Source organism: Miniopterus schreibersii (assembly GCF_964146895.1).
Source record: "Miniopterus schreibersii genome assembly, chromosome: 2".
In the NCBI taxonomy this organism is placed as follows: Eukaryota; Metazoa; Chordata; class Mammalia; order Chiroptera; family Miniopteridae; genus Miniopterus; species Miniopterus schreibersii.
Window position 1 is genome coordinate 167,289,406 of NC_138102.1, and position 25,431 is coordinate 167,314,836.

The 25,431-nt window shown below is 45.3% G+C and overlaps 2 protein-coding genes across 3 annotated transcripts in view; one reads left to right on the forward strand and one right to left on the reverse strand.

Annotated features, from left to right (window-relative positions):
- The first annotated feature begins 664 nt into the window (after positions 1–664).
- FOXJ2 (forkhead box J2) lies at positions 665–19,740 on the forward strand. The gene is made up of 11 exons (XM_081128417.1): positions 665–1,752; positions 7,507–7,853; positions 9,052–9,126; positions 9,886–9,954; positions 10,135–10,275; positions 11,223–11,421; positions 13,484–13,885; positions 14,284–14,385; positions 14,926–15,135; positions 15,939–16,037; positions 16,944–19,740. The coding sequence occupies exons 2-11, from the start codon at positions 7,521–7,523 to the stop codon at positions 17,030–17,032; spliced, it is 1,719 nt and encodes a 572-aa protein (XP_080984543.1). The 5' UTR covers positions 665–1,752; positions 7,507–7,520; the 3' UTR covers positions 17,033–19,740.
- Positions 19,741–20,447: 707 nt separating this feature from the next.
- Positions 20,448–25,431, reverse strand: part of C3AR1 (complement C3a receptor 1) — a 65,014-nt gene continuing 60,030 nt past the window's right edge. The window contains exon 2 of one of the 2 annotated variants that reach the window (XM_081128387.1): positions 20,448–23,814. In XM_081128387.1, coding sequence (XP_080984513.1) covers positions 22,302–23,804 — 1,503 coding nt within the window. In that variant the 5' untranslated portion in view covers positions 23,805–23,814 and the 3' untranslated portion in view covers positions 20,448–22,301. The remainder of the gene's footprint in view (positions 23,815–25,431) is intronic. The other variant, XM_081128388.1, reaches the window with a different exon arrangement.

Genomic DNA, 25,431 nt, shown 5'->3' on the forward strand with positions numbered 1-25,431 from the left:
AGGCAAGGTGAGATGAGGATCAGCGTCCTCTCTTTGGTGACCAAGATTCCAGAGAACAAGGACTTTGCACAAATTTATAAAGCTAGACTTTTTTATGTTTAGCTCAGAGTTTTCTCAGTTACAGGCTCATTTATCCCTTTACACACTCACTCATTCAACTATTCAACAAGCACTCACTGAGCCCCAGGATGAGATCAGGGTAACATATTAACTTCACCCTAACCCCCTAACCGTTTATAAACTACCTGGGGGGAAAGAGAAGCCCATCGAAGGCATTCCTGAGACAAGCGGAGCTGCGCGTCAGCACGGGGAACGCGGCAGAATGAGAAAAGGCCAGCGAACCAGAGTTAGTGTCCGCCTGGGACTGACAGTTCGCGCGAGGGGCGAACGAGGGAGTCTCGGGGCGTCGCCTCGGGTGCACGGCGAGGGGCTGCGCGGAGCGAGGTGCCCAGGGGGCGGCTGGAGGAGAGCGGGGGGCGCTCGTCTCCGGGCTGTGAGCGGCGGCGCCCCCCGGAGCCGGGGCGCAGCGGCGCCGCGCTCCCCCGCAGCGCCCCCGGGCGGCGCCGCCCGCTCCTCCTTAACGCGCGCGGGAGGCGGCGGCGGCGGCGGCCCGGCGGGCGGGGGAGGGGGAGGGGCCGGGAGCGCGGCGCGGAGCCGGGGAGGAGCCGGGGCCTGCAGCGGAGCCGAGCCGAGCCCGAGCCCGAGCCGAGCCCTGGCACTGTCCGTCCGCCTTCTGGCTCCCCGAGAGCCCCGACTGGCCGGAGCCCGAGAGGTGGCAGCGCGGGGAGCCCCACGCGCGAAGTGAGCGGCCCGGACCGGACGGGGCTGGAGGAGGCGCTGCCGCCACAGTAGCCAGTGACGGGGGTGCGGAGCCGCGGCCTCCCGGACCCTGCTGCCCAGGCCCGCCCGGGGAGAGCGGGGAGTGCGAAACCCCACCCTCCGGGGCACCCCAGGAGCGGAGGCGGGACGGGCACGGCGCGCCGCTCTCCCCGTGGAAGCGGAGACCCTCACGATCCGCGCGAGGGAAGGAAGGAGCCCTCCCAGGGCACGAGCCGCTCCTGCTGGAGGCGAGGAAAGCCCGGACCGGCCCGGCCGAGGCTCCAGAGGAGAAGGGGCGATCCCCGCGGAGGAAGCGGAGCGGACCGCCCCGCGCGCCTCCGCCCCTCCAGCCACACTCTCAGCACTTCGGGACTTTCGAGGCAGAGAGAAAGGGGGCAAACCTATGGCATAGGCACCCTCCATCCTCGCCGGTACTCACAGAAGCAGAGGACCCTCCAGGGAAAGAAGAGGAATCGGCTTTCAGCCTTTCGGGAGAGGGGAAGGACTCCCCCCAACTTCCCCGCACCTAGACAGTGGAACAGGGCAGAGCCCCTCAGCCCCGGTCTCTAGCCGACCCGAGGAGCCCTCCACTCCTGAAAGATCCAGTTGGGGGGGGAGGGGAACTCCCCCAAGGGGGAGGAGACAACTCCTGGCTGGGAGAGGCTCCTCCCCTCCTCCCCAGCGTGACAGGCAGGGTGTGGGGGGTGTGCCACCTTCCCCAGGTAGGACCTCCTTCTCCTCCCCCGCCCCCTCCCTCCGCTCCTCATCCTCAGGGGACCCAGATCCCCCCCCCAGCTTGGGAGGCTCAGCCAAGCCCAGGAAGAGCCACTGAGGATGAGACGGTTCATCTGCCTTTGAAGAGGGGGATCCCTCCAACCCCAAACTCCAGTACCAGGTGGTTCCCTCCCTTTGCTGGGGGAACCTTGGAGACAGGTTAGTGCGCTCTTTCATCTTCTCTCCGTCATCTTTAGGCACTAGCGGGTGTAGGGGTCTGAGATGGTGGCTCTTGGGTTTCATTACTAGGGAAGGTAGAGTGATAACTCAGAGAAATGTGTTCTGAAGCAACTCCTGGATTCGAACCCACACCTTGATGCAGAGGCTCTGAGAAGTGGGTTTCTTAGTATTTGGGCTCTAAAGGGATGGGATTCCTCTGAGGTCCCTAAGGAAGTGTATTTTTCCATGCTGACAGCAAAGGGCTGTCAGAAAACACCTGCATTTTCCAAATCCATCCATACGGTGTAACAATGATGGACACATCCCAACCAAACTCCCATACCACCCTTCATCCTTGGGGCCATCTTGCCTGGACAGTGGACCCTCTCACCTGGAGAGGGGGCCCTCACTAAAGTCAAGGTGGCATTTTGTGGCCTGGCCTTGCTTAGGCCTTCCACTGGTATTACATTTTCTTATCTGTAACCCTAGGTCAGCTTTATGTCTGCCAGAACTCTCTCCCACCACTGTGATTACTGCCCCCTTGACCAAAAAAACAATCTGTCCCCACTCACTGTACCTCAGATACCAAGAAGCCTCCTGTCCTGATATTCCCATTCCTGGCTGGAAGCATGCCTCTGTCAATAAAATCCAAAGGGAAAATGGGAACTCCACGTGCCCTGAGACGAGAAGAAAGGGCACAGGGGGATGCCAACTCCTGGACTGAAGTTGTTCCCTAATGCTGACCCTGTATCACTGCCCCAGTTCCCTATCCAACTCCTTTGGATAGTTCCTCAGGAAAAATCAGATCCTACACAAGAAGAGAACAGTGTTCTGCCCAGCCTCCTTCCACTCTTCCATCTAAATAAGTTTGCCACCAGGGAGATGTGACCTCTGAGGAGCTGAGTTCCCTTTCCTAAAAGCACCTAAGAGTCTCATCTTCTCCCTTCTTACTTCTTGTTCAGTTCTGGGTCTCTGGAACCTTGTATTTAAGTTTTCCTTTGTAAAATAGGAGTAGGAATCATCAAAGTCCAGAATCTTTAGAAAATGCAGGGAAAAGGTGCCAGGAAATCCTTCTAGCTAAGCCCAGGCTGGTGGTGTTTAGTAGAGCTCTGCCTTTCAACCTGGGATCACTAATTGGGTGCCTGCCTTCCTGCCTTGCCATTAGGAAATATCTTCTGTAAAGGATATTATACCCTACAGCAAGGCCAGGTTTGATCTGTTTGAGTTTTTATGTTTCTTCTTTCTCTCTTTGTCTGGGCCATGGATGAGCTGTCCTATGTCCCTAAGTACATCCACTTGGTCCTGGAATCTACCTGTTAGTAGTGGTATAGGAGTATAGGAGACAAAGCTGCTATCCAGGTTTGTGTGGCTGTGCTTTAAAATGATGTGCATATGTTTCTTAATCTCTGTCTTTGTTTCAAGTGGATATGTTTCTGGAGACAGGTACATGTGTGCTTTTCAGACCAAGCCTCCAATGACCTAGAATTGTATGTTTCCGGTAGGCCTCTAAAAGCAGGTGCCCCTGTGCAAGGACCTGGGGAGGGTCCTGGTAAGGATGCCCAGCCCGGAGGAAGGGCTTTGCCTCTTCTGGCCAGCGGGAGCCCTCCTGAATGGCTGCATGAAAGTCATCCCAGGCAGCAGGATGCCCCAGTCTCAGGCTGGGATCACTTCTCATAGAACTAATAAGAGAGCTTTGTTTCTTGTATCTCCGGTCTCCAAAGCATGAGGATCTTTGGCTCTTAACCCTAGAACTACTTTCCTGACTTCTGAAAAGAGACAACTCTGGTGTAACAGCAGTTTATTTCTTACAAAGTACTTTACCAGATGCTGGAATGCAACTTGTTGAATGGCTCAGAGTGAATAGCATCCCAACACCTCCAGGTGTACCACCACCACACAGCTTTGCTGGCCCTTCTTGCTCTGTTTCCCAGTTCTCCTTGACTCTGGAATCAGTCAGAAGCAATGGCTCTGGGGCTGAATTAACTGTGATTTAGAGAGTGCTATTTTCCAGATCATATCTTATGAGCAGACCAAGTTCCCCTTGAAAAATAAGAGATGGTATTCCCCCATTCCTTCATCCTTGGAGTCTCCTCAGACCTGGTATTGGTCAGTACTGGCGTGATACTATCCCCAAAGGAAAAGCTCTTGTTTCTGACATCCTGAAAACGATTGCAAACTCAGTGCAGGCTTTGCAGTGTAAGCCATCACAGGCTTTCTGCCTCCAGTCTCACCTCTCTGATCTGTCAGTTTTCTAATTTTTAATTTCTAATATTCTCTTTTCCCCTATTCAAAAATAATAATAGCTATACTTACTAAATGCTTTAAGAATATTAAGATAACCCTCTCAACAGCCCTATGTAGGTACAGTTATCATCTTTTATTTATAGGTGAAGAAACTACAACACACAGAGGTTAAGTAATTTGCTTGAGGTTGCAGTAGGTAGTGGAGCCAGGACTGAAACCCAGGCAGCGCGACTGGTAATTGGTAATGTGGTTAACCTAGCCATTGCTCTATTAGTTTTGGCATTATGTACAAAGCAGGAAATTATCACTCCTTAATACCTGACCTTGGCGCCATACAAAGAACAATTATTGGCCCTGCAGATAAAATGGGAAGAAAATTGTGCCTATAATTTTGGATCGTACATGTCTCATCCAGGATCAGCCTTCCACTCCAAAAGAATGTCTTTCTGTTTTGCTCTGCCTTTCTCCCAGTACTGTAGTCTTCATTAGGCGTCCTGTGGATGTGATGGAGCCTGCCCTTTGGCTGCCTTTCCTAGTTTCTATGGGTATTTCCTTTCAGTCTTCCAGCATGCAGAGAAGAATGTGGCCTGACTCAGGTTCTGCCCAAGCCCAGTGGCACGAGGCCCACCTGCAGAGAGAGGTCTGGGTAACTAGGTTGGCTGGACTGAGAAATGGAAGTACCTCTTGTTTGCCTTTCTAATAATAGCCCTGAACATTAGCCTCATGCCATTATTTTGGGGAGCGTGGAATGTGTGGCAGCCACGAGCTCATTAAGCTTCATTCACTTCCCTCCAGGAACGAAGCTTTGGCAGTGTTTATGATTTCATCCCTTTTATTAACAGGGGAAACTGAGGCATCAAGACTTCAGGAAGCAAGGGGTGGTTAGGGCAGGGAGCAAGGGGTGGTTAGGGACATTTACTGAGTCAATGTCAAGGTTGGGAATGGAACATAGGAACCTCAACCTCTGAGCTTTTTCACACTGGGCTGCCCTTCAAGAATGGGGAAGTGACAGGAGTGGGGAAGTGGGATGGATTGAAGGAGAATGGTGCTGAAAGATCAGAAGGACCTTTTGCTGCAAGCTTCTTGTAGCTGGGAAGACTGGAATATATTTTGAGTGCTGGGGCATATCTGGAGGGCTGACTGGGCAGGTTCTGGAGAAAGGTTAAATTTAACCTCCGTGTCCTAACCTGGTGCTGGGGTAAGGATAGAGAAGGGCAGAGAACAACTAGCAAAAGGCTGAGAGTGCCTCCCTTTTCGGAAGTCACAGTGATTGGCATGTGCCAAATGGGTTCTGTAAGCCCTCTTAGCACTTTAAGTCTACTCTCATGCTCCTATCCAATGTTGGGTGAGTTTCAAATGAAATATCCACTAAAGGCTTCTGTGCTCTTAAGATGAGATTTCCTAGGAATCTTTAGCAGGAGATCATAGGGAGTAGGGTAAAACTTCTTTACAGACCTACCCTTCTGGTCATTGAGAACCTGCCCATTGTCATATTATTGTCCAGCTGGGATAACCCGGCTATGGGACCAGGTTACAGCCTCTACTCCAGAGGCTGGGGTGCTTTGACTTAATATAGTGCTAGGAGGTCTGAGATGGCCTGGAATGATTTGACATTCCTGTTAGCTCCTAAGTTTCCATGGTGGCGGGATGCAAAGGAGGGTGGGTGGTGGGAGAGAAGATAGGGTGGATAAAAGGAAAACCCTTTTATGAAGCTATTTATAAATCTGACCCCCCCTTTTTCCTATCAAGCAATTCTTGGGCTGCAATTGGGTCTCTGGCTCCCCAGGCCCCTGAGGGACTAAGGTGTTTCCTTCATCCTGTGGAGTGGGTGTGTTGCTGGTGACGAGCTCAGGGCAGGGTACTGGTGTGTATGTGCAAAGATTGCGTAGGTGGAGACCTTGGGGGAGACGGAGATGAGCATGAATGTTGACCCTTAGGAGAAAGGGGTAAGTGTCAAGGGGAGAAGAGTGACTGACCAGAAGAGTGACTGATAGCCTGAAAGATGTGTTGGAGTCAGGAAAGGGGGAGGCGGCCATAGCTGGGACTGATTGTGTGGATTTGTGTATAGTTGTGTGCATATGCTTGTGCACAGTATCTGTGCGTGGATTTAGAAATTACATGCATAATATGTTTCTGTCCAGGATTCTGAAATCTGAGATGTGCTAGAGAAATTCCCTGGTGAGACTGTCCGCAGGGATAGGAGGAAGAAATACTAGTTGGACTCTGGAAGCTGTGCAGGCACAAACCTGTTAGGCAGCAAGTGCTTAGGGGTTGCTGGCATCAGCTCTAGGGGAGTGCCAAATGGCTACCAAGCGGTTCCTGCCAGCCTTTCTAGACCCCGCATTACAGATGTCACCCATCGTTCTTCCCCCACCAAGACGTCACTCTAGCTGCACCTCTCCACCAGTAAGAGCGCCCAGGCTGTGTGGGTGGCGGCAGGGCGTGCAAACATCAGGCGTGGGCGGTTTGGCAGCGCCAGGAGTTTGCATGGAGGTGCAGCGAGAGTGCGTGCCTGGCTGGGAAGGAAGGGGAGAGGAGGAGGAGGGCGGGAGAAGGGGAGCCAGCTCTTAGCCCCAGAGCGGCTATTTTTAGCCAGGCTATCTGATTGTTACGGGTGCGCACTCAGCTGGGTGTCTCCCTGGCTCAGTGAAGCCCAGCAGGCTGAGAGGTGGGAGGTCCTTGTTGATGACTTCTTCCTGGTGGAGGTGTCTGTGGGCGGGAGCTTGCAAAGGGGTAGCTTTCTAGGTGTGAGGGCAGCTGTCCTCCAGATCTGTTACCTCTCTGTGTGTGACTTTGTGCTCTGTTGGTAATGTATGCTGTATAGCTAATTGTGATCTCTGTTTATGTGTCTGTCTCACATCTGTTCTTTTCTGGTAGTTATGTGTAATTTATGCTTGGTATATATCTAATATGCCTCACATGCACATGTATGTGGGCTAAAGAGGGCGAGTGCTCAAAATATCTAATGTGAAACATCTTTAAAGTGTTGGTGTGTGCTTCATTAGTGTATGTTTCTGTTTAGACTGTTTTTCTTCACTTGCTCACTGTGCTCTCTGTAGATGTATGTAAATTGTAACAAGTGTCACAAAATTGAAGAATAGACTTTGGCAGATGTTTCCTGCTAAGTGTATTTTAAAAAATTATTTCTACATACTTTTAAAATATGTTGTAGGGCTTTCAATAAGGAGAATAGAGGGAATAGCTCAGTTGGGTGGGTGGTTTGATCTCACTTTTAGTTCTGCGTAAAGGCAGAGACCTCTTGGCCATGTTCCACATTAAGATGTAGAATAAGCACCAGTCTGTCGTCTGGTAGATGATTGGTGGCAGATCCGTTTGGGGGCTCTAGGGCCATGTGGAGGGCTGTCTCATAGAAACGCCTACTAAGGGAATTATAGAAGAAAGCACTAGGATATCCTTAAAGCACTAGGATTCACGTATTACTTACCACCAGTAACCAGAGGTAACACTCATTTTTCTGTGTTCCTATTCCCTTTGTCCACTTCTCTGCAGAACCCAGAAGAACCATGGCTTCTGACCTAGAGAGTAGCCTCACCTCCATAGACTGGCTCCCTCAGCTGACCCTCCGAGCTACCATTGAGAAGCTTGGGAGTGCCTCCCAGGCTGGGACTCCAGGGGGCAGCCGCAAGTGTCCACCAGGCTCACCCACAGATCCTAATGCCACCCTGAGCAAAGATGAGGCAGCAGTCCACCAGGATGGCAAACCACGATATAGCTACGCCACCCTCATCACCTACGCCATCAACTCCTCTCCAGCCAAGAAGATGACCCTCAGTGAGATTTACCGCTGGATCTGTGATAACTTCCCCTATTACAAGAATGCTGGCATTGGTTGGAAGGTGGGAAGGATTCTATAACCAGGGATTATTTTCAGCCTTTGACCACTTTTTTCTCTACTTTTATTTCTGCGTGTAATCTTGTCCAGTTGACTGATCTGTCTCAGACATGTGATATATACTTCCATCAGGTACATCAGGGAGACCCCAGCAATACCCAGATTCTAAGAATAGTTACGGGGATAGCAGGGTGTTGTTGGTCATCATACCCTCTTCTGATTCCTCAAAAAGAAGATCCATTCATTTCACAAATATTTATTGCCACTCTACTATGTTCAAGTCACTATGCAAGGCATGGCATTGCCCCTTCCTACCTATGGTAGGAATCTTGTTGCATTTCCAAAGCTTCGTTGCACATAGTCATCATCTTTTTAAAAATTGTATACCAAGGAAAAAAAGAATATAATTAGGTCCTTCACCAGCAGCTCATACCGAGCAAGTCATAAGGATGAGTCGTTTGGCTGGAGATAAAAAAAAAAAAGAAGGGGACTCCTATTCCACGCTAAGAAGGAAGATTGATGTTCTCAGTCTTTTGGAGTAACAATTCATTTGCCAACTGCAGGACAGAATTGGGATTTAATGTCGTTCTCTCACTGTATGAATCACCAGTTGATATACAAACCAGATGATGAGCTGAAGACTGTTGAAAGTGTTCAGTTTTTTCCTTTATACATATGTCCCTGCTAGCTACCAAAACCCCCAACACATTTACGCGACAATATTTCTTTCCTTCAAATGTGTCCCTTCTATGGGCTGTTGAGAAAACAAAGGTGAACCCGTGCCTTTGTTTTACTCATAATTTATATATGTTATCATTAATATAAACAGGTTTAAAACATTTTTTTTTAACTACAGATAAAATGGTATAGAAATTGGGCAGATGTGATTTCGAGGCATTTATATACCTATTATCAGCTGGGTGGAAAGATTGAAAAACTACATAAACAGCTTTCCAGAAGCACCTAGTAGCCAAATTTATAGCCATCGCCACTCATCAATGTAATTTCTGCATTTTTCTTAGCTCATTGCTCTTGCTAAATGATAGGTAAGCTCCTCCATTAGTAGAGTTGAGTGGTGCTAAGTTTACCCTGATACTTGAATTTTGTTTTGTGTTATGTCCTTTTGTGTCCCTTTGTGTCCTATTGGAAAATGTTCTGCTTTGCACAATGCTCAAATCTAACTTGCTTCTGTGCTTCCCCAGAATTCAATTCGGCACAACCTTTCTCTCAACAAGTGTTTCCGGAAGGTGCCCAGACCTCGGGATGACCCTGGGAAGGTGAGAAACTGCTTGCTGTAAGCACTGAAGGGAGGAACAGGAAGGAGAGAAAAGTAGTTGACAGCCCAGACTCTTGTGGTTGTTTTAATTACCCAGAAGAGGAAATCATGTTAATTAGAGAAGCAGCTTTATTTTTTCTCAATGGAAGAGCTTGGTAATCAAGCTTGTTGGGGCCCTCACTGAAAGGAGTGACTAAGGAAGATTGTGAAATCTTTTTTAAAAAATAGAAATATTTATTTTAAAGTTGACTTTGCTGCCCTGTTTTCTGTGTGTAGTACTCTTTCTAGATGTAAAAGGTGGTCTTAATAACCTCTGTAGGAACTTTTCTTTACACAAATCCTATGATTTTTATCTTTAAAAAGAAAAAGGGATAGGTCATTCTCTTCATTTGACAGATATGGACACTAAAGTCCAAGAGAATCTTGCCTCAGATCACGTGGAAGGGCAGGGTTGTACCTGGCATTTCCAGCTGTTTGAACCAGATACCATTATTCCATCTCTCCAGAATAATAGAGGTCTGTGTTTGCACCACAGGGGGTATCTTTTATATACTAGCTTTTAGGACAGATTTACTCAAAACTAACCAGTATCTTCAGGCTTCCTTGTGAATTTCCAGTCATTTTTCTTTTTTGTCCCAGTCATTTTGCTTAACTATAACTGTTATTTTATGAGAAAATCCTCCCAAATAGCTACTTTTCCAAAGGTGAGAATTTTCACTGAAGGTGATTTTGTTCTCTGTGGTACTGGTTCTCCTTCTAGGGCTCTTATTGGACTATCGACACTTGTCCTGACATCTCCCGAAAGAGAAGACACCCTCCAGATGATGATGTAAGTCCCCACCTTATGGAGAGATGTCATTTCTGAGCCAGCTGCTCCTTCCACATTCTTTCCTGAGTTTTCCTTTTGTATGTCTGGGGCAAAGGGCAAATACCAGCAGAGGTGAAACCATGGGTCTTAGGAGGAAGTTTAGCATCTGCTTATGGATTTCTATTCTTTCACAACCGACAGCTGTCCCAGGACTCACCAGAACAGGAGGCAAGCAAGAGCCCCCGGGGAGGTGTTCCAGGGAGTGGAGAAGCCTCACTGCCTCCTGAGGGGAATCCTCAGATGTCATTGCAGAGCCCCACATCTATCACCAGCTATAGCCAGGTAGGAAGGAGAGGTGGCAGGGGGCTTAGGGGCAGATAAATGGATGGATGAATGAGTTAGTGGCTGGGTGAATGGATGGATGGGTGGGTGGGTGGTTGAATACAGTCATATATTTGATGGTTCAAGATGATTTATTGAGGCCTTGGCTGGTGTGGCTCAATTAGTTGGGCGTCGTCCTTTGCGCCAAAAGGTTGCCAGTTTGATTCCGGGTCACAGCACATGCCCACTTGCCCAGGTTGCAGGCTGGGTTCCCAGTAGAAGGCGTGCAAGAGGCAGCTGATCGATGTTCTGCTCTCACATTGATGTTTCTCTCTCCCCCCTCCCTTCCTCTCTCTCTAAAAATCAATAAACTATAAAAGAAATTATGTATTGAGTTTCTGTGATACAGTAGGCAGACAAATTGGTAGAGAAGGGAAAAGCAAAAGAGGGAAGCTGAGAGAGAGAGAAGGGGTGGGGGAGAAAGAATGAGAACAGAACTTTGAGAAAGATTAGGGAAAAAAAGGGATGAGAAGAAGGGGGGCACCTAGCCGGCTTGGCTCAGCGGTTGAGCATTGACCTAGGATCCAGAAGATGGCGATTCGATTCCCAGTCAGGGCACATGCCCGGGTTGTGGGCTCGATCCCCGGTGCAGGGCGTGCAGGAGGCAGCCGGTCAGTGACTCTCATCATTGGTGTTTCTATCTCTCTCTCCCCCTCTCCTTTCCTCTCTCTGAAATCAATAAAGACATATTTAAAAAAAAGGGGGGTGCAAAAAAGTTTATAAGATAAATAAGCTCATGGATGTAGCATAGGGAAAGGGCAAGAGGCTGCATCAAAGTGTGGATGTGTGCTCAATATCTGCAAAGTTGGTAGAGGACAGAGACAGGCAGGGAAGCTGGGGGGCCGTTAAAGGGCGGCATGGTCCCCCATTTGGGGCGTGGATCAAGTCTTCCTTACCTCTGTTTGCAGGGCACAGGATCTGTGGATGGTGGAGCAGTGGCTGCAGGGGCTCCAGGCCGAGAGAGTGCTGAAGGTCCCCCTCCCTTGTATAACACCAACCACGACTTCAAATTCTCCTACTCAGAGATCAATTTTCAGGATCTGAGCTGGTCCTTCCGCAACCTCTACAAATCCATGCTGGAGAAGTCCTCTTCCTCCTCTCAGCATGGTGAGTCCGGAGTTGGGATGGGGGCATGGTTGTCCTTATGTTTTTGAACAGGTGGTGACATTCTCTTTTCTCCTTTCTTATTTTTAACACAAGAAGAGGTTGATCACTGGTCAGGCGGAACATCTCATGAGTCAATACTGTTTGGAGTTGAGCTCTTCTGGCTTAGTTTTGAAGGACAAGTGTTTCAATATGTGGTCTGGGTTATTAGCTTCAGAAAGTGAGCTGGAAGGGTCCCCCTTCTAGAACGAAGGGCAGTGATTTTATTGCTGCAAGCAGGTCATTTAGAGAATGACCACTAGGGGACAGCAGTTCTCTTTCTTTAAGGGTCAGTAACAACCCCCCCAAAAGAGTCAGTCCCTGCCTTTCTTTGTGAGAATAATTTAATTTTTTAGCATACTTATTTATTTATTTATTTATTTAAAAAAATATGTCTTTATTGGTTTCAGAGAGAGGACGGGAGAGGGAGAGAGAGACAGAAACATCAATGATAAGAGGTTCATTGATCAGCTGCCTCCTGCACACCCCCTACTGGGGATCAAGACCAAAACCTGGGCATTGTGCCTTGACCAGGAATCGAACCTTGATCTCCTGGATCCTAGGTTGATGCTCAACTGCTGAGCCACACCAGCAGGGCAACGTAGTTATTTTTATTAGTAAAAATTTCAAACAGATGCAAAAGTAGAGAAAATGGTATTATAAACCCTCATGTTTCTATCTCCCAACCTAAACAGTTACCAATACTTTGTTAGGTTTGTTTCATTTACCACTCAGCTTTTTTTTTTTCTTTCCCATCACCACTTATCCCCCCCACCCCCATCCCCTCTTCCACCTTTACCCACCCTTTTTTTTTATTGGAGTATTTTCATGCAATTCCCAGATATGTCATCTACCTGTATATTATTTCAACATGCATCTTTAGCAAAAAACATTTTTTTGGTTATTTATTTCTATCACCATTCCTAACACAACTTGGTATCAGTTTATATCTTGTCCATACTCAATTTCCTAAATGGTCAATTGAGAATGATTTAAAGTCCTTATTGGGAGGCTCCTTGAGAGAGGATCTGGTTCAGAGGCTCCTTGAGAGAGGATCTGGTTCAGTCCCCTGCAATTTCTTTTTGTTTTGTTTTGTTTTGTTTTGTTTTTAGAGAAATTAAATGTGGGTATAAAGTCAAGACTTTAGGTGAGCGGGTGGGTGGAGGTGGAAGAGGGTAATGGGGGATAAGTGGTGATGGAAAAATAAATAAATAAAATGTAAAAAAACCCACAAACTTTGGGGTGAGTCATCAGATTTGCTTGTTCCATACTGTGGCCCTGTATAGACAGCAGGAGACGAATGGAAAGATTAAAAGTAGTTAGGACTCACTCTTTGGAAAATTTATATTGTCATGAATTTCTTTTTTTATATCCCAGGGGATTCATATCTAGAGTGGTGTTTCATGAGAAATGAGTCCAACTCTGGTGATTGGTTGATTGGGAGGGACGGACATGGAGGAGCTCTCAGAGACAAAGGAAAAAATTAGATTGCCAAGGACAGCAAAGTGGTCACTGAAGTCTAATGGTGGCTGAAAGCCCCTAGCCTCAATCTCTAGTTCTTTTCTGCCCAATCTGTATGAGAAATTCATCCATCCCTTATGCATTCCTCACTGAAGCTCCATTTGTTGGTAGTGAATACAATAGAAGGGTGTTGAGACAATGAGGAAGAGGAGAGAATAGATGCCAAATGGCTTTGTTTTATTTATGACTTGCCCTTTGCTTTTTAAACTTTACCTGATGACTGGTGTCTTTTGAAACTGTGATTACAGGCCTACACCCAGATCCCTGTGCAATAGCATAGAAAAGTACATGCTGACCTTTGGAAAAAGTTTCAGTGGTCACCACACTGTTAAGGCCCTCCCTCTATCTGTTTTACCTACTGGGGGGCCAATGGGATCCCTGCTGTCCCAGGACACCCTTACCTTTGAAGTCTGTGGTTTCTGTCTGAGGCCAACCACCTCACCCCACTGGAAATTCTGTTGAGTGAAAAATGCATTGCCCAAGTGACTTTCCTCCCATACTGCAGGCTTTTCGTCTCTCCTGGGGGACATGCCGCCCTCTAACAACTACTACATGTACCAGCAACAGCCACCGCCACCTCAACAGCAGCAACAGCAGCAGCCGCCACAGCCACAGCCCCAACAAGCACAGCCACAGCAGCAGCAGGCACCAGCCCAGGGCCCCTCAACTGTAGGGGGTCCTCCTCCACTGCACACCCCAAGCCCAGATGGTTGTACCCCACCAGGGGGGAAGCAGGCTGGGGCGGAAGGCTATGGGCCTCCCTCTGTGATGGCCATGCATCCACCCCCACTGCAGCATGGAGGTTACCACCCTCATCAGCACCATCCCCACTCCCACCCTGCCCAGCAGCCTCCACCACCACAGCCACAGGCACAAGGCCAGGCTCCTATCAACAGTACTGGTTTTGGTGAGTAAGAAGAATGCAGGGAGATGCTAGAGGAGAGTGAATGACCTCCTTATTCTGACTCTGGCATGGAGAGGAAGTAAATACCAAGTCTAGCCTCTCCTCCATGAGAGCCGATCTGAGCTAACAGAAGTTGCCGCTTCAAGCTCTGTTATAGAAATTGTGGATAAATTGGGATTGTTTTGCATACTCCTGCCTGTGACCTGGGTTGTCAATACCTCAAGTATAGATAGCTTTACTCGTCCTAAATCTCTAGGGAGGGAGATTCTAAAACTATCTTGGTAATATAATCGATAACCTGTGTAGATGTAAGAATATTACATGTAGTTAGTCTGCTATGAGTTGGCTTCCATCTTACACTCGACTCTCTCTTATGCCCCACGTTGCCCTCCTCTTTACAGCCTTTCCTCCTGACTGGTGCTCCAATATCGACTCCTTAAAGGAAAGCTTTAAGATGGTGAATCGGCTCAATTGGTCCAGCATTGAGCAGTCACAGTTCTCAGGTTAGTGATGACTAGAGAGAGGAGGGATCCATTGTAAGTGGACAAACCCAATAGAAACCAGAGCCAGAAGGGAATGGTTAGCTGAAGTTTGAGGATTGAGGATTTCATTATTTTCCCTCCATATTTCACAAGGTAGATGATATTAATATGAATTGCAAATTAAGTTTCATATATTAAGCCTTATCAAACCATGACAGTGATTTATCCTAGTCAGTTCTGTCTGCGGGAGAGGGAAGGCTCTTAGGAATTCAGAAACCCTGGACAAGGAGTTTGTATTTTTGTCACCATTTGCTGACAGTGTGACCATGGCTAATTTCCTCAGCTACTTTGAAATTTCATTTTATTCACCAGTAAAATCGAAATTATAATACGAATTTAGTGACAAACGAGTACAGGGTTTGAAAATGGAGAGCTCTAACGGATGCCAGTAATAATGGGTAATGCGTTTAATCGGTAGTGCTGATTTATGATATGGTTGGAACAGTGAGATGGGACAGATCTGGGGCCTCTGCAAGATTAGTGTTTCTTGCTTCTCTGTAGAACTGATGGAGAGTCTACGGCAGGCAGAACAGAAGAACTGGAGCCTGGACCAGCATCACATTGCCAATCTGTGTGACTCCCTCAACCACTTCCTTACTCAGACTGGTCACATGCCCCCCCAAGGGGGCTCCCACCGGCCACCAGCCCCTGCCCGTATTGCTGACTCCTGTGCCCTCACCAGTGGCAAACAAGAGCCAGCCCTGAACCAAGGTACGAACAAAGCAAGTGGCCAAGGAGGTGGGGACTCTGAGGAAAAGGGAGGGGGAGGAGAAGGGCAGGAGAGAATGGAGAGAAATCATCTAATGGGCAGTGATGCAAACTGAGCAGCAGGCCCTGCCGGGCGTGGCTCAGCGGTTGAGCGTCGACCTAGGATCCGGTCGCGGGCACATACCCGGGTTGCGGGCTCAATCAGTGACTCTCTCATCATTGATGTTTCTATCTCTCTCCCTCCCTCGCCTTTCCTCTCTCTGAAATCAATAAAGATATATATTTTTTAAAAAAACAAAAAGCTAACTGAGCAGCGGGACAAGTTTGTTCACCACATTGAATGAGCTTTTATCTGTAAAGTCCAGTACTGAAGATTGCCAAAGAAATAGACCATGTGATTTGTGGGTGTGGAAATTGAGATTACATAAGAAAAGGGAGGAGAATGTCTCCATTCCAAATTGTGTCTCAGTAACCCATACCTGAATCGTATCAGGTGAAGTTTTGATTCTCTGCCATTGTATGAGCATCAAACCAGTGCCATGAGATTCAGTGATCCTGTTTCTATAGTTGTTATCCTTCTAATAGCTATGTTCTTCCACAGTTCTAGTATCTGGGCCCTGTTTACCCTGAGTGGTTAGGACTGATAGCTTCAGCAGAAGGCCTTCATTCCCCTGGAGGCCACAGAACAAAGCAGGGAAGGGAGAAGAAGTGAAGGGGAGGAAGAAGACTGCTTTTCCCCTCTCTATTGGACCCAACTTCACTGAGTAGAATGATCCCACTCAAGTAACTCTCTTCTTGTTTGGCAGTGAATTCTTATGGGCACCCACAAGCCCCCCACCTCTACCCTGGCCCATCACCAATGTACCCAATCCCCACCCAGGACTCAGCAGGATACAACCGCCCAGGTAAGAGCCAGGAAGCTTGTTTCACCACCAACCAAGCACTTATTTCCCTGACCAGGTGTTTCACTTTCTTCTCTCTCTGGGCCTGCATTCCCTGCACCTCCTGACAGGAATGAACCTTCATGATTCTAAAGGCCAGAGTGTGGGCCACCTGCTAGTGAGGTGTATGTCATAGGAGACTAAAGAAGACAGATTTACTTTAAAATTATCTGGTACCTTTGATAATGAAAGGCAGTAAAAGCATGAATGTATACAGAAGATAGGTAGAACACTTAAGTCTAGCATTAGAAGCTGGATAAGAGATATATTCAGGCAAATAAAATGAACATGGTATGTAAACATAAAACATAGCTGCTCTGTCTCCATGTCTGTTTTCCTGTCGCCTGACCTCTAGTATCAGGGGTCTGGGATTGAACTATCTCCAATGGTAGGAGTGTCAGGAGAGACCCAAGATTACCATAAATAGTACAAATTGAGCTATTTTACCTTTAAATCCATTTTAGAAAAATTACTAATATCCTTCCAAAGCCCAAGTGTTTTCAATTTTGGGGGTGATATTGGAATCTTTATCCATGTATCCCTTATTCATATAATACATATGCAAATTTCTGAACTGTGATTTCAAATAATTGTACATCTGCCTGTTGTTTGTCATTATTACATGGTCTTCATAAGTATAAGTGTAATGGCTGCAAACTATTATATTGGCGTGGAAGCTGGTCTACTCTAGTTTATTTCCTGGCGCCTCGTTGAAGTAGTGGCCGGCAACAAAGTTAACTCAGGGCTGTTAAGAACAATAGCTTCACCAGATGCTCCTCATGGCATTTTGGGGGCTGAGCACTGCCCATCTAACTGATAGAGTAGTTTCCCATCTACTTTTCTTTTAATCTCTTTCTCTCTTCCTGACAGCACACCATATGGTCCCTCGGCCACCGGTTCCACCTCCTGGTGCCAATGAGGAGATCCCTGATGACTTCGACTGGGACTTAATCACTTAGTGCATCACGGAGTGTGACTGTCAGCCCAGGGCTGGGTGGTGAAGTCTGGCAGTGGGGAAAGAGAAGCCCCAGCCCATCCCTTCTCCCCTTGCCTGTATATAGATATATATCCTCTTGTTTTGTTCTTTCTCTGTCAGAGAAGCCACCGCAAGATGCTGCCGAAGATAACCCCTCTTTCCTGCCTCATTCTTCCTCTTTCTTCTTGTTTTTCCCCTTAATTCTTTTATTATTCTTCTTATTATGTTATTATTATGATTATTGGTTATATGTGGTCCCCTGTCTCCTGTCCCTATACCATCAACCATGTGCACCCCTTACTAATTTAAAATCATCTGGCTGGAAGGTGAGGCTGTGATAGCTACAGAGAAAGGTTTCAAACTGGGGTTTACCTTTCTCTCTCTCTTTTTTTTTTTTGGATTTACCTTTCTCTCTGAGATATTCAATGCTAATCACACCTTTCAGCCTTAAATTGTTTTCTGTTCTTATCAATTCAGTCCAGGACTGGGGAGGCCACATTATCAAGTAGAAGGATCTCAAACACTGCTTGGCAGGTGTGACTTTGCAGGTTTTACTCAATGGTGCTAATTTTGTCCTCTGAGCTCTTCCCTGTCCCTTCATATTTCCAGTCCTTACTTCTGGCGATCCTCATTCCCCATCAAGGGTAGGAGTGATGGTGGTGGTGCCGGAAGGTGACGGCAGAACCCTAGTGGAATGAGGCCCGGGTCGGGTGGAGTAGAATACTGCAGCGGGGTGATGGAGTGTAAGACACTCAGTAACTGGTATATAATACTGTGTCAAATCAACGTCCATCGGCTCGTTCCTAGGCCATTCTCTAAGGGAGATGGGGCAGGTCAAGCCTGAGCTTTGCAGCTGTGGGAGGGATGAAGACAACTATTCAGCATAGGGTCAGCTTTTTGGAGGTGTTTTCAGTTAAACCATTTTGGCTTTTTAAACGTAATTTTCTCTGAAAATTAACTGTGGCTCTTTTCTGCAATTACAGACTATTCTTCAATCCCTTTCCCATTCAGCAAATATTATGCTGTCCTCCTTTGGTTGTTTGCTCAACTCTTCTACTCACTTCCCTCATTTCCTCTCATTTTCTGGCGTTCTCACAGTATGAAAGTAACCCACTATCACTCTTAGTTTCATCATGTCCTAGGACGGGATGGGAATCTCTTTCCCACCGATCATAGCAGAACCAACCCAAATTGGTGGTAGGAGGGTGGGGAAGTGAAAATGGAGCTGGCATAGGCATAGGAAGGAATATTTCAGTTATTTAACTATGTAGGAAAATGCTTTGTGTTGGATTCCAGACCATTGGGGATGAAACGTTTGCAGTAGTCTTTTGAGGGGGTGAAGGAATTTGGTAGTGCGGAGTAAATAATCCAGAGGGAAGTGTTCCATGAGGGAGACCCCCAGAAAAAGATATAGGGATAACTTATCTCCTTTAACAAGGAGTGGCCATGATTTATTGCTGCAGAGTATTTAGTGTATATTTAATGTTAATTGTTGAATTTTAGTTGTGGGTGGGAAGAACAGTTTTACTTTTATTTCTCTGAATGTTTAGTTCCTGAAAGCTACAGGACAAAGTGTATGGAATGGACAGGGCCACTCTCTCTGATTTCTGCTTTTTGTTCATATTCTTTAATTTACTGATGATTTCCAAGAAATTTAACTTTTCACTCTCCTGCTTTCCCCCCTCTTCCACCCCTTCTTTTCTTTGTAAGGGGGTTATATATGAGAGTTTGTTGAAGATGTCCAGTGAGGCTGACGTAAAGGGGCAGGAAAGGGCAGTTGACTAAAGAGCACTTTATTTCTTTGAAGTTCTTTGTAAGAGGTGGGGGTGGGAGTGGCTTGAATCCCCCCACTGTGTTGGAGGGCAGTTAGTGGGGTTGAAGTATGACACAATATTTCCTACTGGGGAAAGGAGAATTTCCCTTAGAGGGTGGCACAATGCCTTTGCCATGTTCCTATTTTGGGCATCTCTTCCTTTTCCTTCCAATCAAGGTGCCTCCTTCATACAACTTCCCATCTGTTCTCCCTAAGATATCCCCTTTACATATTATCACTCCTCTTTTGTAAACCCCTTTTCTACTCAGATCCAGACAGGGTTTGCAAGGGTAGACTAAATCATACATGTTAATGTCCCTTGTTTATAATTCATCTGTGTCTTAAAGAAAACTAGTCTCATTAAGAACTCTGGTGGGCTGCCAGACTAACTGAAGTTTGGGGCTAGGGCTGGAGATTGTCCATCAAGGCCTCCTTGGACTTAAGGTCCTCTCCACTAAACTCAGCCTTGCTCAGTGGCACAGGACAAATCTGACCCTCTTTGGGCCTTAGTTCCCCATTCCCCACCCTGAAATGGAAGAATACTACTTTTTCTTGTTGGTTCAGCACTGCTGGACTGGAAGTATAGTCGTTGTTGTATTGGGTGATGTGTGCAAAACTGCAGGAGCTCACTGCCTGCTAGAGGAAACAAGGGGGAAAGTGGAGCAGAGGGACAGAAGGAGCAATTACTTGGTGTACATCCACCCATCCCTGCCTTCCTCTCTTCAACCCCTATGTTTCTGGTTTGGTGAGTCCTTCCTACCACTCATAATGCTTTGCATTGGTGCAGGCTGGGAAGGGGGGGTATGGTCTCACAATTGTTGTTGTTGTTTTTTTGCATGCTTTCTTAATAAAAACAAAGAAGAATGTTTATGGTTTTATCTTATTGGTGCTGGTCTCAAGTTTCTTTTATGCCAGAGTAGGAAGGGAGAAATGTGAAGCATTTTTTTTAATTGGTCTTTCGCCCCTCCCTCACCTCATACCATAGGGTTTGATTAGTTGACTGTTTTGGGGGGAATATTGATGAGAGAAAAGAATGTAAAGCATGCCTTAACATTCCCTTTTTCAAATGCTATTAAAAATAGTGAAATATTCTTGGGAGGGACAGTCACCCTTTGCAACTTGGTGTGTGGTCAAGGCCACCTTGCTTTCATTCTAGGATATTTTAAAGATTAAAGATACTACAATTTGGGGAGGAACTGGGCCATAATTGCAGGTACTCCCCAGAGTTTTGCATCAGCAATGAGGGAATTCCAATTGTAGGAATATTTGAGATTACATTTCCAAGGTAAATTGTACTCTAGAAGGAGTCCAGCAACTATGTTCAATAGTTGAACATAGTTCAACTATTGAATCTTTGTAAGTATGCTGAGTTTATTCATCCTAATACCCTGTACACTAATCAAGGAGCTTGGGACTTAAACACAGGGTCTTGTGAGATGTGTTGGGATTTCCAGAAGCCTAGCCAATTGCTATTACAGCAAGTCTACAGCTACTCACAATAAGATTTATTTACTGCATATCTAGAAATTATGATATATTCTGAGTATCACACAATTAAAAGAATGCATGAATCTCTGAGCCTTGTAAGGAATCACAAGAAAGAAAGCATTTATTCCCATCAAATATATAAGCAGAGTAAAATAAAAGGTAACATTGTGAATGCACATCATATCAGACATCTCACAAGTGAAAGAATTCCTAGTTATTTGAAATTTTCTGTATAACACTTTTTAACAAATTTGTAGTTCAGACCATCACCTCAACCACTGCAAGTCTAAAACTTCTCATTTTCTATCTTTAGATTAAATAATTGTATTCATCTTAGATGAAACTATGTTGAAGTAGTAACAAACCTGACATTTTAGAGGTTTAACACATATAGACTAGTATACAGAGAAAATGAGGTGATAGGGAATTGAACAATGCTTTTATAAAGTGAAAGAAGGATAGAATGAAAGCCATATATACGACTGGAATGGGGAAAGTGGAAGAAAATGTGTGGTCATGAATGAATTAAAGTATGGTTAATGAATATTGGGACTCTGGATAACCAAAAAAATATTGGGACTCTGAATATGCTTGGATAAAATTCTTCATCTCACAAAATCAGAAGTCATTTTATCATTGTCTACAAAAGTAATCAGCATAAGCGCATGACTGAGAAATATCATGGCAAATATCAGAAGAAACATCTAAAATTGTTCAAGGGTTATCTCAGAAATGGGAGTGGGAGGAGGGAGTTGGCCAGGGTGTGGCAGAAATTTCTCATATTTCATTATAAATCTTGAATCTCTTTAAACTATGTGTATGTATTACTTTGATAAAGTTGAATTTAAAAACCTAAAAATACATCTAGTAATTATAACATGAAAGATACACAACTATAGTCATGTTTTAATAAGTTTGATGGTATTCCTGGAGGGTATGCAGTCATTTTTCAGTGATTTTAAACTTTTGAAATTAGAGGTTAGTAGAGGTACAAAGTCTAATGTGGAAGAAGATTTAGAGGCAGAAGAGGAATAAGGGAATTATGGAATTTAAGACAAGGAGCAGAAGGTAGGTGGCTCTATCAATAGGCAGATAGAGAAAACAAAAAGACAAGAGAACTCTTCAAAGGGCAGCTTACATTACAGATTGTAAGTAGTTAGATGCCTTAATAGCCTATGTTTACACAAGAGATGCTTATTTAGTTGCAATAATGGAAACTTGGAATTGTGTCTTGTATCCATGAGTATTCCAAATAGGAAGTGTCTGGCATTGTATTCTTTGCCAGGCTCAGTCTCATAAATCCTTGTTTTCAAAGACGGTTTCTTTTTTAAAAATTTTATTTCATTAAATTTATTGGGGTGACATTGGTTAATAAGGTCATACAGTTTTCAAGTGTACATTTCTATGATACATGATCTGTAAATTGCATTGTGTGCCCACCACCCAAACCCAAATCATCTTCTGTCACCATATTTGGCCCCTTTACCCATTACTACCTCCCCCCACCCGCACCTTCTCTTTATTTAAAACCATCCTCACCACCACCAATGGTACAACAATAAAGCCAAAGAATAAATGATCATCTCTCACTCAGAGCCAGAAGAATTGGTATGAAAATGAATCTGGAAGGGAATTTAGGTATACTAAATAGAAAATTTAAGAATGGAAAGAAACATTATTTTATAAAAAACTAGATTCTCATTTATCTAAGGTGGCTTAGTTTGAGATAGAAATAGACTAATTTGTGCACTGTCTCTCAAATATAACATTCATCAGAAACAAGAGAGCTTGTTTTCAAGTCTGGTTGGACTGGACAGTTTCCAAGTGATGCTGATGTCACTAGTCTGGGACCATACTTTGAAGCCCTCTAGATCGAGTCTTTGATATTTTCTGAAATCCCTGCTCACCATGTTCCTTGTTCTTTTAGAAACATGTCACACTTGGCCAATAGCTAAGAAGCTCCGCTTGGCTCAAGCGTTTGGGTCAAATGCTCTATATTCTCACACAGCTCTACTGCTACCGCTTCTTTCCGAAAGCCTTTGCTTTGGGTACAACTGGTAGAATGTGTGTGCTCCTCACTGAAAGCTGCCTCCAGAATGCCCTGCATGGACCGCCTTGCTTTCTTCCTAAAATCTTTCCCCATGAGGGCATAGAGGAAGGGATTGAAGCAACTATTGGCAGATGCTAGAGCAATGGACACATGATCCCAGGATAGCAGAGTTGCCCCAAAGGGAGTGTTTGTGTCAATAAACAAAAAGAGGACTCCAAAAATGTGGTATGGGGCCCAGCAGACAAGGAAGACAACTACCACCACTATGGTCACTTGGAAGGTTTTGCCCCGAGATTTGGTGAAGCGGCTCCGTCTCATTCGGAAGATAATGAGGCTATAACAGGTCATCATGATAACAACGGGCAGCAGGAAACCCATCACTAGCCTAGTGATGGTTATTATCACCAGAGGTGTTGGAACTTGATTGTCAAATTCAAAGAAGCCTTCAGCATAGTCCTGGAAATCTTGTGATGGCTCAGTCATGTATAAGGCATTGCTAGAGGCACTAGAGGAACGCTCTAAATCAGTAAAGAGGAAAGCATCAGAGTCATCCGGTGGGTTAAATCTGTGATCTTCAATGGGAATGTCAATAGGGATTGTAGGTGAGGCCTCATCATCAGGTCTAAGGAAATTATAATATGGCTGTTGATTAGATAATCTAATTGAATCCACAGGGAGGGAATCTCCAGGAGGTCTTTGAAATGTTTCAGAATGGAGGAGATTGGTAGCTGTCCAAGGATGATCATTTGTTTGTAAAGAGAAGGCATCTACCCTGTCATCCATTTCTCTAGGCAACTGAACAATGGGGCTGTCAAGAGACTCATTTTCCAGTCGATCAAAGAGGAAGTCTGAAAAATCTAATGAGCTATCGACGCCATAATAGTAGCGACAGGTATTATAGTCTGCTACAGTGAACACTTTCCGGTACATGAACACAGGCGTACACATTACAAAAGCCACCACCCAGATACATCCACAGACAGCGGAGGCTGTCCTCACACTGCGGCGATTCTGGCACCAGATGGGCTTGAGTACCAAAAGACAACGGTCCAGGCTAATGGCAGTCAGCAGGAAGACGCTGGCAAACATGTTGAGGATGATGATGGCGGGAAGGAGCTTGCAGAGGAGCCAACCATAGGGCCAGTGTCCTCCGAGAGCCAAGTGGACCAGGGAGAAGGGTAAGGAGAGGCAGCAGAGAAAGTCTGCCAGCGTGAGATGGAGAAACCAAACTGTGTTCACTGTCCTCTTCATCTTTAGGCCAGCCACCCACAGCACCAGCCCATTGCCTGGCAATCCCAATAAGAAAGTAAGGCTGAGAATGACCATGGACAGGATTATTTGGGGTTCATTCCAGGGCTGTGAGTGTATGTCAGTTGAATTGGTCTCATCAGGGAAAGACTCCATTGCTAAACTTCTGCAAAAAGAAGAACAAACATTTTTTAAAGTAACATTATCTTGCCAGGCTGGGCATGGATCAGCAGTTGAGTAACGACCTAGGATCCAGGAGATCGCAGTTCGATTCCTAGTCAGGGCACAGGCCCGGGTTGGGGGCTCGATCCCCAGTCAAGGGCATTTAGGGGGGCAGCCGATCAATGACGACTCTCATCATTGATGTTTCTCTTTCTCTCTCTCCCTCTCCCTTCCTCTCTCTGAAGTCAATAAAGATATATTTAAAGTAACATTATCTTTCTAAAAAATGCGTGTCTTAGACATCTAACCTTCCCACATAACGATGTAGAACTGCACAGGCCCTCACACTGTTTTAGTTTGTACTCCTTGACTTCTTATTGGATCACACAAAACATTCTGTGATAGACCAAAACCTACTGTACCAATTTAAGTGTGTATCAAAATAATATCCTCATTTGGAAACTTACATCATTGTCATTTCCTCCCTTTTCTTGCACTTTTGATTTCTCATTCTCTACTAATTTCTTTCCTTACCTAATATTCCCTATTAAAAACAAACAAATGAGTCTAATGGACAAACACACAACTTTTATACCAGGAGTTCCCAACTCTAAATCCATGAAAGGGCTTTGAGAAGCTCCATCACCACCTCAAATCATATGGAAAATTTTAACTTTATTTTCATTTCCTTGAGGGTGGAAGGTCCATCCATTCCCTGTACCAGATTTTCAAAGGACTCACCACCACAGAAAAAGGTCCTAGACTCAGTTATGTCTTTTAGATACAACCTCAGCTTTTCCTTTTGCTGTTTGGTTTTTCAAGAGCTGTGTACACTGTTGGCATTGATTTTTCTCACCACCCATTGTTTCTTTCTTGTTTCTTTGTTGTTTATTGAATATAACAGAAACAATAGCTTTATTATTACAGAAGCAGAAAATATGCATGAAAAAATTTGGAAAATACAGACAACTAGGAATAAGAATATTAAAATGTCGTATTTTACCAGCCATTGATTACTACTTTAGCACCTTAATTTACATTCTTTGCATCTTTTCTATGTTATATATGTGTGTGTGTGTATACGCACTTATATATATGTGTGTGTATATTTTTGTTATGCAGAACTTAACAAAATTACATCAAATGTGCATATTGGTCCTTAAATTGTTTTTCCTTATGTTATACATATTTTACCACAATTAAAGAGAATTCTAGTCAAACAAGAGCAGAGGGTGCACTGGTGTGACATAGAAAGATAACCAGTGTGCTTTGCAGAAGGGTGAACATGGAACCCCATTTCTGTAAAAAGAAAACTGAACTATACGCTTAACCATGTGAGTGTGTGCGAGCATGTGCGTGTATGCATGTGTGGACATGTGTAGGCACAGAAAAATCTCTAGAAAGCTACATGCCCGCTAACAGTGGTTTCCCTGAGTTAAAAATTTTTAATTGTAGCAAAATACATGTAACATAAAATTTGCCATCTTAACCATTTTTAAGTGAATAGTTCAGTAGTGATAAATATATTCACACTGCCCAGCCGGGCATGGCTCAGTGGTTGAGCATCGACCTAGGGTCCAGGTGATCGTGCCCAGTTTGATTCCCGGTCAGGGCACATGCC